A 12,955-nucleotide genomic window follows, 5' to 3' on the forward strand; every position below is an offset into this window, starting at 1 on the left:
AGTCTCAGAGAAAGATTCTGGTGGTTAGTTCAGAAAGTAGCCAGAGTGAGCAGGTCCTACACCAGTGTAACTCGCACCAAGTCCTGTCCACCTGTTCCTCCCTTGCCCCTCCCTTGCTCACTGACCTAGATTTAATCCCGCTCCTGCAATGTCCTCGATATCAAATCCTTCAGTGGCTTCACCCCTTCCTGCCTATTCCACAAGATTCTTGAGATCTTCAAGCTCTCTTATTTATGGCTGTGCCTTGCGCTGTCTTGGTCCCATTTCTGGAATTCTCTCTCGAAACCTCTCTGCTTCTAATCCTGCTGGCATCTAAGAATAATATGGATACTGAGGCCTCTGTGTTCAGTGCCGGCTGAACTTGGACGGATGAGATCAACTGTCACATTTGAGTTTTACCATGTCACATCCAACCGGCATGCTGTGTCCTGTTTCATGCTACTCAAGTAACCCTTGAAACATTAACCTGCCATTTCTATCAGCACCGACTGACTGACCTTCCGTGTATTTCCAACAATCCCTGGTATTCTCACAAATGTCAAATCAGTGACAGCCTTAAGATAATCTGCAGCGTTTGAAATCTTTAAATAAAAGGAAATTCCTTGTCAAATGTGGAAAAATTCTGCAGGCAGAGAGGGGGCACGTGGATTCCAGCATCTCACGTCAACTGAAAAATATTGCCAACCCCCTCAGTGGGATATAATTCTGCTGCAACCTCTTCCATCTGACATTCCAGAGACTGTAGGGTTGTCAGAAGGGGAAATGAATCGTGTCGTTAACTTGTAAATAATATAAATGATTCACTCCTTCCTGATACTTGCTTCCCGTGGATATTTAAGCATCAGGGGCCACTTTGTTGGACAAATCCCAGGGTTGAAAGTCATTCACATTCAATAAAGTTCTCTTTTTTTTTGATTTTTTTGAGCTTCCCTCCTTGATTCTAGAGCAATCTTACAGGCTAGTCGGTGATGGCCATTCAGCCCATCATGCCCGTGCTGGCTCTCTGAAAGAGCTATCCAGTTAGTCCCCCATTTCCCATAACAAGAATAATTATTCTTTTCCATGTACTCATCCAACTCCCTTTTGAAAGTTATCAGTGAATCTGCATTCACCGTCCTCCCAGATCACAACAACTCATTGTGTAAGTACAATTCCCCACTTCTGGTTCTCGTGCCAATTCTCTTTTCAATCTGTGTCCTCTAGTTACTGACCCTCCCACCACTGCAAACAGTTTCTCCTGTTTACTCCACCAATGTTTAATCAAAGCCCTAAGCAGTTCCTGCAGCCAGGTTATAAGATCTCAATTGTCAAGAGAGTTTCTGGAGGCTGGGGATATGTCAAATTAAAAAGCAACCCAATTGACTATCTCACGAAATCTTGCAATCACTGTAGCTTCAAGATGGAGCACTACGCAACTGAAGGCACACGCAGAGGCCGATTGCTCGCCTGGGGCAGAATTTTTCCCTCCTGTCGGTCAGGAGCGGCCACGAAACTGACCGCCGCTCACGATCGGGCTCCGACCGCGATTTCACGCTGGTCAATTAACGGCCAATCAACCAGCCAGCGTGAAACGCGCGCTGGGAGACTCAGGACTGCCGGGGTGTGTGGTGGGAGGAGCGCGAGCACTGAGGTGTGCGCCTGCGCAGGGTTGGGGGCGGGGAGTGCGCACTGACAGCTCCCTGAAGGCACAGAGCTGCCTCAGGGAGCTGACGGATTTTAAATGCAAAAATAGACTTTTTAACATGTGAGATAAACGCGTCCCCACGCGTGACTCAGTTACATGAAGAGGGACACGTGAGAAAGGATGTTAAAAAATTGTTTTTTTTGAATTAAGAACTGGAAACCTCATCCCGCCCGTGGATGAGGTTAAAAATGCAAAGGCCGCCTGGTTTATTCTCCCGCCCGCCAACCGAATGGCTGAGTGGGCAGTGAAACTGCAGCTTCGTTAATTACTTAAGGGCCTCAATAGGCCCTTTAATTGTCGGTGGGTGCGCTGTCACCTCTCGTGTGCGCGCCCGCTGACCAGAAGATGGCGAGAGTGCGCGTTGACACTGGGAAGCTCGCTCGACCTCACCGCGCCCTATTTCACTCCCGTTCGGGTGGAGCGTGCACCTGCCTGTGGGACAAAAAAAAATTCTGCCCCAGGAGTCAATCATTGCCATTTTAACCGTTCTCAGAATAAATATCAGACAGACACCAATAAATTCAGGAGAAAGTTCCTTACCCAGAGTGGTGAGAATGTGAAACTTACTCCCATAGGGAGTGGACGAAGTGAATGATACATTTAAGGTGAAGCTGCATAAACACCGGAGTGAGAAAGGAGTGGAAGGATATTTAGATTGGGTGAGATGAAGGGAGGAGGCTCATATGGAGCATAAACATGGGCACCAGCCGATCTTTCTATCTAATAAACCTATACGTAATCCTAATTTTGACTATTTCTGTTCTGGAATCTATGTGCTGAACTGATGTGCCAGATCCCAGAGCAATTTGAACCACACCTGCCTATCAGGAAACTGGTGGAATCGGCAAAAAGGTTAGCTTTACACCCAAGTTTGAGTTCATTCTCGGTTGAAATCCTTATTTCCATGTCTGTCCATTTTCCATCCCACCTCTAGATTTGTAATGGAAACTGCCTACGTAAACCTGTCACGATGTAATTACACCCTCCCACCAGTTGTGGCAGGGCAGCATCTGCAGGAGAGACAGATGTGATTGCAGCATGACAAGTTTGCAAAGGCCATTTTCATTCTAAATGCGGACATATGTTTTCCAGATAAAGTGATAGCTATGGATGGAAGGGGATAGATAGATGCAAACAAAACAGATACAAAAAATAGGTGAAGAGTTCGATAAACAGACATATTGATTTCTGTTTCGAAATCATTTCTGATTCCATCAGGACCTGATTAGATTGCTTTGCCTGGCAGTTCAATTAACATGAATCTATAGCACACGCATCCTGGCAAATGTGAGAATGTGTAAATATACAACAAACAACCCATAACCATATTGTAAAAGCACACCTGATGTAGGACTTGGGAGCATTGAAAGGGTAAGATTCGAAGGGAGCTGTAAATTCATGGAATTGCTTTGCTTAAAATTCCTAACAATCAGCAAACTACATCAGAAGATTACGGCATGTTCCCTCATGTGACTCTGGGCTTTGGTCTGAATCACATGCTCTGAGACTCTGGTCACATCCTTTGCCTTATGAATGATCCATTCTTCCTTCTGTTTCAAAGATAGAGGTTTATGTATGTTGCCTGGGTGCAAAATATGACTCAAAAGAGCTCCAGTTTTCCCACGGATTCCACAAACCAGCTAAATGACTCCAGCTTGTTTGAGAAAGGTGCATCAGTCGACATTCATCATGAATTGACAGATTCTGCAGGATAACACCCCATTACCAGCTGTTCATTAAAGCAAGTCCTTTCCAATGTATTTCAGCCGCTGAATATCCAGCCCATGCTTTCTCCCAAAACCCTGCAAACAAATTTCCAGGAAGGACATTGTCTGTACCCAAACCTTCCCTTCAAATTAAAAATAAAATCAGTTATTTAAAGGATTGCAAAAGTTACATTTTCAACAACTCAGAATTGTATCCTAATCCAGGCACGTGGAGAGGCCGGAGAAGATGGGATTGTTCTCCTTTGAGCACAGAAGGTTCAGGAGGGATTTAACAGAGGTGCTCAACATTATTAAGGACTTTGATTGAGCAAAACTGCTTCTGCTGGCGGGAGGGTCATACTCAAGAGGTAACTGGCGAAAGAATCAGAAAGTGTCCCGGGATCTTCCAGTGAATGCCTGGTGAGTGCCATGAGATATCTGGGGAGCTTTTATCAATTTATGGGAACAAGGTGGGCTGAGCGGGCAGGGCTGTAGCGCACAATAAGCCGCCCATTCTTCACCTGACACAAGAGAGACTGTGTTTGGCTGGCCGCTGTCCACAGAGGGAGATGTAACCTTCGAGGACAAATTTGTCAAATGGCTGGCACCCCCAATTACATCATCTTGCTTGCGGTTGGTTGAATCCCATCAGCCGGAGAGGGTTGACAAAATTTTACTGTAAAAAAAATATACACTGTTTCTTTTCACCAACTATTCCCAGCCTGGAAGTATTAACCTGAATTCATTCATTTGAAAGAAAACCAGAAACTACCGGAAATACTCAGCAGGCCAGGCAGCATCGAGTAGGAGAAACACAGCTAACAATCAGTTCTTTCTCAAGTATTCCCAGCAATTTGCTGTTTTCATTTCAGATTTAGAGCATCCACAGTATAGTCATTCTGTCTCAAGAGGCTCATTTGTTCAAAACTGGAAAATTCAGCAGGGAAGAAGTTACTTTTCTTGGAATAAAAATTGTGCGGCGTTCTTTTTAAAAATATCAGAAATAATACATCTCCCAGGAAGGATGGAACTGCTGGGATACCACCTGGTCTGTGAATCTTAAACCTCAGTATTGGATCCTTCACATTTCCCCCCATATTTCCCCACCCCGCTATTCATTTCCATTCTGTTTAATAGCAGTTCACCAGAAAATATAATCCCACAAACAAGAGTTGCTGCTGTGTCACTTTGGTTAGCGGCCACCAGATGGTGCCCTTCTCCTCAAATTGGCCTTTGCCCAGCAGAGTTATTCCTTCAAGGACATCAGATAGAATTACAGAGAATCTGCAGCACAGAAACAAGACTATTGGCCAACCAGTCCATTCTGGCATTTATCTTCCGACCTCACTCACCCCCTCTGTCAGCAAAACCTGCTATTCCTTTCTCCTTCACGTGCTTATCTAGCCTCCCCTTAAATCCATGTACACTATCCACCTCAACCACTGTGTAGCAGGCAGTAAGTTCCACGTTCCCAGCGCTCAGTCTCTGGAGATACGGGTTTCTGCTGAATTCCCTTCATTGGTGACGGTCTTATATTGATGGCCTCTACTTCTGCTCTTCCCCACTAGGGGAGACATTCTCCCTGCCCCAACTCTTATCAAAACTTTAGGCTCAGCCATCCCTCAGCTTTCTTCTTTCATGAGTTGAAGACCCACACACAGCATCTTCGTTTCTTTCCTGAGATGTGTAACCTCACACGTCTGGTGGTAGGTACCCTTGCAAATTTCTGATTACAGCTTATCCAGTACCTCAAAATATTTCCATAAATCTGTGACCAGCACTCCAGGTTTGTCCAACCAAGGTTCAATACAAGTTTAGCAGAACTCTGCTACTTTTCAATTCTATCCCTCCGAGAAATAAACACTCGTGCTTGCTTTGATTTTTTTTATGCCTTATTCATCTGTGTCACTCCTTTTAGTGATTTGTCTATCTGTGCTCCCAGATCCCCCTTTGCTCCTCTTACATATTTAGATTATTTTCCAAGTAATCGGTGGCCTTTTTATTTTGAACAAAATGTCATACTCCACACGTACCTTTTTTTGAAATTAATTTCATTATCCATCTTCCTCTTGCTGTGCAGCTTAAACACTGCTCCCAAACCCACCCCTTTGTCCTCCTCATCCGGGTCAGTTTGTCCCAACCTACTTCAAATTTGGAAGGGTTTTTCCATTTATATTCAAATTAACTCATTCAATTGGATACCCAGGCCACAAACTTCCATGGGATGCACAAACTCCTTGCAGGCCGGAATGAGAAAGGATAGGAATGGGAGCCTTTCTGCACCTTTCACAAGTTCAGGCATTCCCAAAGCACTTCACAGGCCAATGAACTGCTTTAAATGTCGTCACCGTTCTAATATCAGAAACGCGACAGCCAAGTTATGCACAGCAAGATCCCGTAAACATAAATGTTAACAAGCAGGTCATCTGCTTTTTCAGTGATGTTGGTTGAGGGATAATTGGCCCGGGACTCCAGGGAGTACACTCCTTTTCTTCTTCCAATAGTGTCGCGGGCCATCTGCGAGGGAAGATGGGGCTGCACTTTTTAACATTTCATCTGAGTTCTGGCACCTCTGACATCGCTGGCACTTCCTCAGTGCTGCTCTGCCCAGGACTCTTGTGCTGAAGTCTCTGGATTGGGGCTTGGACCGATGACCTTCGGACTCCAGAGACAAGCGACTGTGACCCACTGAATCAACACTGACACCTTGATGGATGAAAGGGAAGGCACTGGGTGGAGGGGTGAATTTCAAGAATTCATGAGAAGGAGCCATCAGAATATAAATATAATTAGGTTCTCATTTAATAACAAAATAAGACCTCCCATTTCTTGGATAGCCCTGCCATCATATGTGTTATCCCATTTGAAGTACAATACAAAAAAATATTACATCTCCATTGGTTAAAAATAAGCAAAATCTCAAATGAGAGCAGAATGAGGGATTACCAAAAACATGCATATCAACTCCCTCGTTTCCCCCGAGAAACAAAAAGAGAGAATGAAAAATATTTTTAAATAAGACCATTTAAAAGAAACTTGTTGCAAAAAAAAAACTGTTTGGTATATACATTGCATTCTACATCAGATAAGAGGTGAGTCTGTGAGATCTTATAGTCCCTGTTTGAAGTTAATTGTATACAGGTAATAAATAAGTCCCAGTCCCATCCCACCCACTGCCCCAGAAGTTAAGCTTCAAACTCTCAGGCCCTCACTGGTATCCCAAAGCTGAAGCAGGGGTGAGCCGTTGTCCATAGAGGGTGTATGGAGAGTAATAGGGGCTAGCGGCAGACATGGTGAGGGCGGAGCTGGTGGGCGCCGACAGGTGGCTCTTGCTGTAGGGGTGGTACCTGCTCAGTGCCAGGGTGTGAGGGCTGCGCAGAGACAGGCCATTGGGACTCCCCGGGGGCCCCTGAGGGAGGTGCAGGTTGCAGGAGGCTGGGGACGGGTAAGCAGCCAGCAGCTTGTCAGCCCCAGGAAGGGCGGTGTGCGTACGCAGGTGGTTGAGGAGTTCCTCGGAGCTGGAGAAGCGTTTGTCACAGGGCCCGCCGGCCGACACCCAGTTGCATATGTGGGGCAGTGGGTCGCTGTGGAGCATGAAGCCGTAGGTGTACAAGGGGTGGGCACCCAAGGGTGGCGTGGCGCCGGTGGTCAGGACCGAAGAGTGCAGCGGGTGAGACGGGTAGACCAGGGGGTATCCAGACTTGAGGGAGGAGGGGTCGTGGAGGCAGGAGGAACATCCGCTGCCCCCCAGGTGAGGGGCATTGTGGTAGGTCAGGCAGTAGGGGTCCCGGCACAGTCCTTGCATGAAAGTGGGCGGCGAGGCCCCGGTCAAGGGGCTGGAGTTGGTGGACTTGCCAGGTATCGGGCATCCCACGGCTCCAGACAACGGACTCCCCACCAGGCCGGGCTTGGGTTCGATCCCGGTGACGAACTGCGAGGGGTAGGCAGCGGCGTAGGCTCCGACGATCGACCCGTGGTATCCCATGCTGGTCGGGGGCAGGGGATAGACCGAGTGCCCCGGTTTGTACGGCGAAACGGGTGCCACATGTCCCGGCACCAGGCTGGCGCTGGCAGCGTCGCACTTGGCTGTGGTCGGCGTCTCCCGGTGTTGGCTGGGCTCACTGGCGCCGCTGCCCGATCGGCCGTGGCCTGGGTTAGCGGGCGAGTGCTCGGGGCACACCCTGGCAGACTCGGGCTCCTTCTTGTCATCCACCTCGGCGGCTTTTCCCTCTCCCAGGGCCGGGGAGCTGACGGCGGGCGAAGAGGAGGGCGGGTGAGCTGCGAAGGGCTGACAGGATCCACCCGGCACTCGAAAGCTGGCTTTCTCCCCGCACTCCTTCCTGACCTCGCCAGACTTGGAGTAGGGCTTGAAGCTGGACTTGTCGTCGGCAGCGGCCTCCCCAAGCTTCAGGGAGGAAGACGGCCTGGAAGACTCCTTCTCGCTGGAACTCACCGCTGAGCTGAGCTTGGCCGATGGCTGAGGGTCTGGTTTGCCGATCTGAGAACACGTCTGCGCTAACAGAGCCAGAGGACTTTTCTTGGCATCCAACTGGAAAAGAAAGAGTTAAAGAGAGAGATGGATGATCAGGAAGGGGAGAGTCGGGGAGCGGAGATGAAAGCAGAGCATGTTTTCTAAGCAGAGGACATCAATATCAGAAAGTCATGATTAAATCCAGTGGGGGACCCAGGAGAAGCTTCTTCACCCAGAGAGTGGGGGAGAGTGTGGAACTCACTCACTCACTCCCACTGACAGCGCTGGAGGTGAATAGTAAATACATTTCCACAGATAAAGGGGGGAGGAAAAGGAATAGTGGGATATGCTGATAGGATGATGAGATGTTCGAGGGGAAGGAGGGAGGCTCGTGTGGAACATAAATGCTAACACAGAGCACTGGGCCGAATGGCCTGCTTCTCTGATCTAAGTCCACATTACCCACAGATGAAAGGGGGTAGATGACAATGCGCCCTGCAGCGCCAGTTGGGCCCAGAGCGGTGAAGTTTGCTGAGGTAGGGGACAGCACCTCGCCCACATCCTGAGGGGTTTTGGGCTCTGGTCGAGCTGAGGCGGACTCGCCCACACAACTGGCTCCTGAAAACGCACTCGGCCCCCCGAGTCCGAGGCCGTACCCCCGACCCTGGCTCTGGGCAAGATCCCGCCTCTGAGCAGCCAGAGAAACTCTCACACTCGGTCCGACACAAACAGATTCCCTGGAGCTATTTCCCAGACCCAGATATACAGAGAGAGAGAGACAGACAGAGACAGAGACACACACAGAGAGACAGACACAGAGAGTGTATGTGTGTGTCTGTGTGTCTGTCTCTGTGTGTGTGTGTGCGTGTCTGTCTCTGAGTGTGTGTGTCTGCCTGTGTGTGTGTGTCTGTGTGTCTGTCTGTGTGTGTGTGTGTCTGTCTGTGTGTGTGTGTGTCTGTGTGTGTGTGTGTCTGTGTGTGTGTGTGTCTGTGTGTGTGTGTGTGTCTGTGTCTGTCTCTGTGTGTGTGTCTGTCTCTGTGTGTGTGTCTGTCTCTGTGTGTGTGTCTGTCTGTCTGTGTGTGTGTGTCTGTCTCTGTGTGTGTCTGCCTGTCTCTGAGTGTGTCTGTCTGTGTGTCTGTCTCTGAGTGTGTCTGTGTGTGTGTGTGTGTGTGTGTCTGTGTGTCTGTCTCTGTGTGTGTGTGCGTGTCTGTCTCTGTGTGTGTGTGCGTGTCTGTCTCTTGAGTGTGTGCGTGTCTGTCTCTTGAGTGTGTCTGTCTGTGTGTCTGCCTGCCTGTGTATGTGTGTCTGTGTGTGTCTGTGTCTGTCTCTGTGTGTATACTGGCTGCACATGAACTTTCTCCAGCTTTGACTTGAGAGGAAGCCAAAGCTTTGAAAGTGTCCGAGAGGAGACACTGCAGAACTGAGCGCGAGTGCAGGAAATGCAGCAACTGCGGCTGTTTGGCAATGGGAAAGAGAGAGGGAGAGAGAGAGAGAGAGAGAGAAGAGAGAGAGATCAGCCCCAGTTGCAGAGTGCCCCACACTGACAATGAGATGTGTTAGTTCCCATCCCCCTTGTCCCCCCCCCGCCCCCCTCTCAGTTTTTCTACACTGTCGAAGCAGGAATTGGGCAGATTGAAGGAAGAGGCTTTTACACGACTTACTTCGATGGGGCTGACCGGCGTGGAGGACATGGGCTGCAGGTATTCCGGGTGGAGAATGTGACCCGTGTGAGCACTCAGCATCTTAAGGATCTTGATGGGGATCCGCTTGGCTTGTCTAGCGGGGTCCGAGGGGAGCAGGATCCGCCCTGAATGCTTCTGACTCTCACTCTCGCGGCTCTCTCTCTTCTCCTTAGATCCGCAGAGAGCTTGGCTCATGTCCCGAAAACAGCGAGAAGGGGGGGGGGAGTGAGGGAAAGGGGAATGGGGTGGTGGGGGGTGGGGGGGGGGTAGGGGGTGGGGAGGGGGAGAGAGGAGTGGAGGGACAAGCCTTTCTTTCACTCCGCGATGCGGCACATTGCGAGAGGTTTCCCCCCGCTAGCTCCAAGCAGCATTCTCCCCGAGACCGGCTCCAACACTCGGAACAGAGAGTCCCACAACTCGGGCAACACCCTGAACAAGTCGCAGCCTTCCAATCAGCAATCTAGAGCAGCTCATAGCTTGTGGGGGAGAGAGAGAGAGGCAGGCTCCACTCTGAATGGCAGCATCTGATTCCCAGTGCCCGCCTCCTTTCCTGTCAACTCAACACAGCTCCTGATATTTAAAGCAACACCTCAAGAACAAGCCTTCAGAGGGCGTTTGATATCCTTCAGGAGAGAGAGAGAGAGAGAGACGGTCAGACAGACAGACAGAGAGAGAGAGAGAGACGGTCAGACAGACAGAGAGAGAGAGAGACAGACAGACAGAGAGAGAGAGAGACGGTCAGACACACAGACAGAGACGGTCAGACAGATAGGGAGATATCCAGGGAGAGAAATAGGGGAAAGAGACAGGGAGAGAAAGAGACAGAGAGAGACAGACAGAGAGAGAAAGAGAGAGAGAAACAGGGAGAGAGAGAGAGAAAATGAGAGAGAAAGAGGGAGACAGTCAGACGGACAGGGAGAGAGATGGTCAGACAGATAGGGAGAAATCCAGAGAGAGAAATAGATAGGGGAAAGAGACAGGGAGAGAAAAGGGCAGATAGAGAGAGAAAGAGACAGGGAGAGAAAGAGAGAGAGACAGTCAGACAGATACACAGAGAGAAATAGGGGAAAGAGACAGGGAGAGATAGAAACAGAATGAGAGAGACAGAGACAGAGAGAGACAGTCAGATAAACGGAGAGATGCAGAGAGAAAAATAGATGGGGGAAAGAGACGGAGAGATGGAGAGAAAGAGACAGACACACAGAGAGAAATAGACAGGGGAAAGAGACAGGGAGAGATGGAGAGAAAGAAACAGACATAGAGAGAGCAATAGACTGGGGAAAGAGACAGGGAGAGACAATTGTAGCCAGTTATATTTTAATCCAATCAATGCAAAAGTAAGAAATTCAAAATATCATTGCTGTAAATTCCCCCAGTGACTGTCAATGTCCTTTCATAGCTCCTGGGTAAAACTGACAGTGATTTTGTGATTTGTGGAGAATTGACAGCCATTGACCACAACAATTAGCTCCTGTCCCCAGTCAGCTTGTCCAATTCAAATCAGTTTCAATGTGTGTGTGTCTCTGTGTGGATATGTGTCTGTGTGTGTGTGTGGCTATGGGTACCCATATGAGCCCCAGTTATGTTTGTTTCTTTATGGGGGATGTGGAACATTCCTCGTTCCAGTCCTACTCATGTCCCCTCCCACAACACTTTTTTTGGTACATTGATGATTGTTTCAGTGCCGCTTCATGCTCTAATCTGGACCTGGAAAAATTGATCAATTTTGCTTCCAGTTTCCACCCCTCTATCATCTTCACCCTCCGACACTTCTCTTCCTTGACCTCTCTGTCTCAATTTCTAGTGATAGACTGTCCACCAATATCCATTACAAGCCTACCGACTCCCACAGCTACCTCGACTACAGCTCTTCACACCCCGCTTCATGTAAGGACTCTAACCCATTCTCTCAGTTCCTTCGCCACCGTAGCATCTGTTCTGATGATGCCACTTTCAAAAACAGTTCCTCTGACATGACTTCCTTCTTCCTTAACCGAGGTTTTCCACCCACGGTGGTTGACAGGGCCCTCAACCGTGTCCAGCCCATCTCCCATGCATCCGCCCTCACACCTTCCTCTCGCTTCCAGAACCATGATAGGGTCCCCCTTGTCCTCACTTATCACTCCACCAGCCTCCACATTCAAAGGATCATCCTCCGCCATTTCCGCCAACTCCAGCATGATGCCACCACCAAACACATCTTCCCTTCACCCCTCATATTGGCATTCCATAGGGACCATTCCCTCCAGGACATCCTGGTCCACTTCTCCATCACCCTCAACCCCCTCCCACAGCACCTTCCCATGCAATCGCAGAAGGTGCAACACCTGCCCCTTTACTTCCCCTCCTCCTCACTCTCCAAGGGCCCAAACACTCCTTTCAAGTGAAGCAGCATTTCACTTGCGCTTCCCTCAATTTAGTCTACTGCATTCGCTGCTCCCAATGTGGTTTCCTCTACATTGGAGAGACCAAACGCTGACTGGGTGACCGCTTTGCGGAACACCTTTGGTCTGTCCACAAGCATGACCCAGACCTCCCTGCCGCTTGCCATTTCAACACTCCACCCTGCTCTCATGCCCACATGTCTGTCCTTGGCTTGCTGCATTGTTCCAGTGAAGCTCAATGCAAACTGGAGGAACAACACCTCATCTTCCAACTAGGCACTTTACAGCCTTCCGGACTGAATACTGAGTTCAACAATTTCAGACCATGAACTCTCTCCTCCATCCTCACGTCTTTTTAAATCCCCTTTTTCCTACATTCATTTTTTATTTTTTAATCCACTTATTTTTATTTTTATTCATTTACCTGTGGTTTTATCCCCCCTTTTATCCCATTTTCTATCCTTTTGGAAATGAAACGTTAATTCTAATTCTCTCTCCACAGATGCTGCCAGACCTGCTGAGTGTTCCCAGCATTTTCTGTTTTTGTGTGTGTCACTGTGTGTATGTGTGTATATGTGTGTCACTGTGTGTATATGCGTGTGTGAGTCAATGTGTGTGTGTCACTGTGTGTCTGCCTGTGTTCATGTGTGTGTGTGTGTGAGTGTGTCACTGTCTGTATATGTGTGTATGTCACTGTGTGTCTGCCTGCATTGATGTGTGTGTATATGAGTGTGTCACTGTCTGTATATGTGTGTATGTCACTGTGTGTCTGCCTGCATTGAAGTGTGTGTATATGAGTGTGTCACTGTGTCTGCCTGCATTCATGGGTGTGTGTGTTTATGAGTGTGTCACTGTGTGTATATGTGCATGTGTCACTGTGTGTGCCTGTGTTCATGTGTGTGTGTATGAGTGTGTCACTGTGTGTATATGTGAAGGTAAAGATGAAGGGTGGGACCAACAAGTCCTGAGAACCCTGGATGTTGAGGAAAGTACAGGTTTGGATAAGGGAAAAAAAGAGAAGCTTAAGG

General features: G+C 48.7%; 1 protein-coding gene across 1 annotated transcript; it reads right to left on the reverse strand.

The window, feature by feature from the left end:
* Window positions 1-6,170: 6,170 nt before the first annotated feature.
* Window positions 6,171-9,794, reverse strand: LOC121290236 (zinc finger protein 703-like). The gene is made up of 2 exons (XM_041210555.1): window positions 9,523-9,794; window positions 6,171-7,939 (listed from the first exon to the last, which is right to left on the reverse strand). Exons 1-2 carry the CDS (start codon window positions 9,736-9,738, stop codon window positions 6,599-6,601), a joined length of 1,557 nt encoding a protein of 518 aa, XP_041066489.1. The 5' UTR covers window positions 9,739-9,794; the 3' UTR covers window positions 6,171-6,598.
* Window positions 9,795-12,955: the final 3,161 nt, after the last annotated feature.

This window comes from Carcharodon carcharias, chromosome 17, assembly GCF_017639515.1.
Source record: "Carcharodon carcharias isolate sCarCar2 chromosome 17, sCarCar2.pri, whole genome shotgun sequence".
Classification (NCBI taxonomy): Eukaryota; Metazoa; Chordata; class Chondrichthyes; order Lamniformes; family Lamnidae; genus Carcharodon; species Carcharodon carcharias.

Bases quoted from the DNA above. Each gene is read 5' to 3' on its own strand.
- LOC121290236 (XM_041210555.1), bottom strand. From the start codon at position 9,738: ATGAGCCAAGCTCTCTGCGGATCTAAGGAGAAGAGAGAGAGCCGCGAG. The intron at 7,940-9,522 runs GTAAGTCGTGTA...TTTCTTTTCCAG, and splicing joins CGCCGGTCAGCCCCATCGAA to TTGGATGCCAAGAAAAGTCC.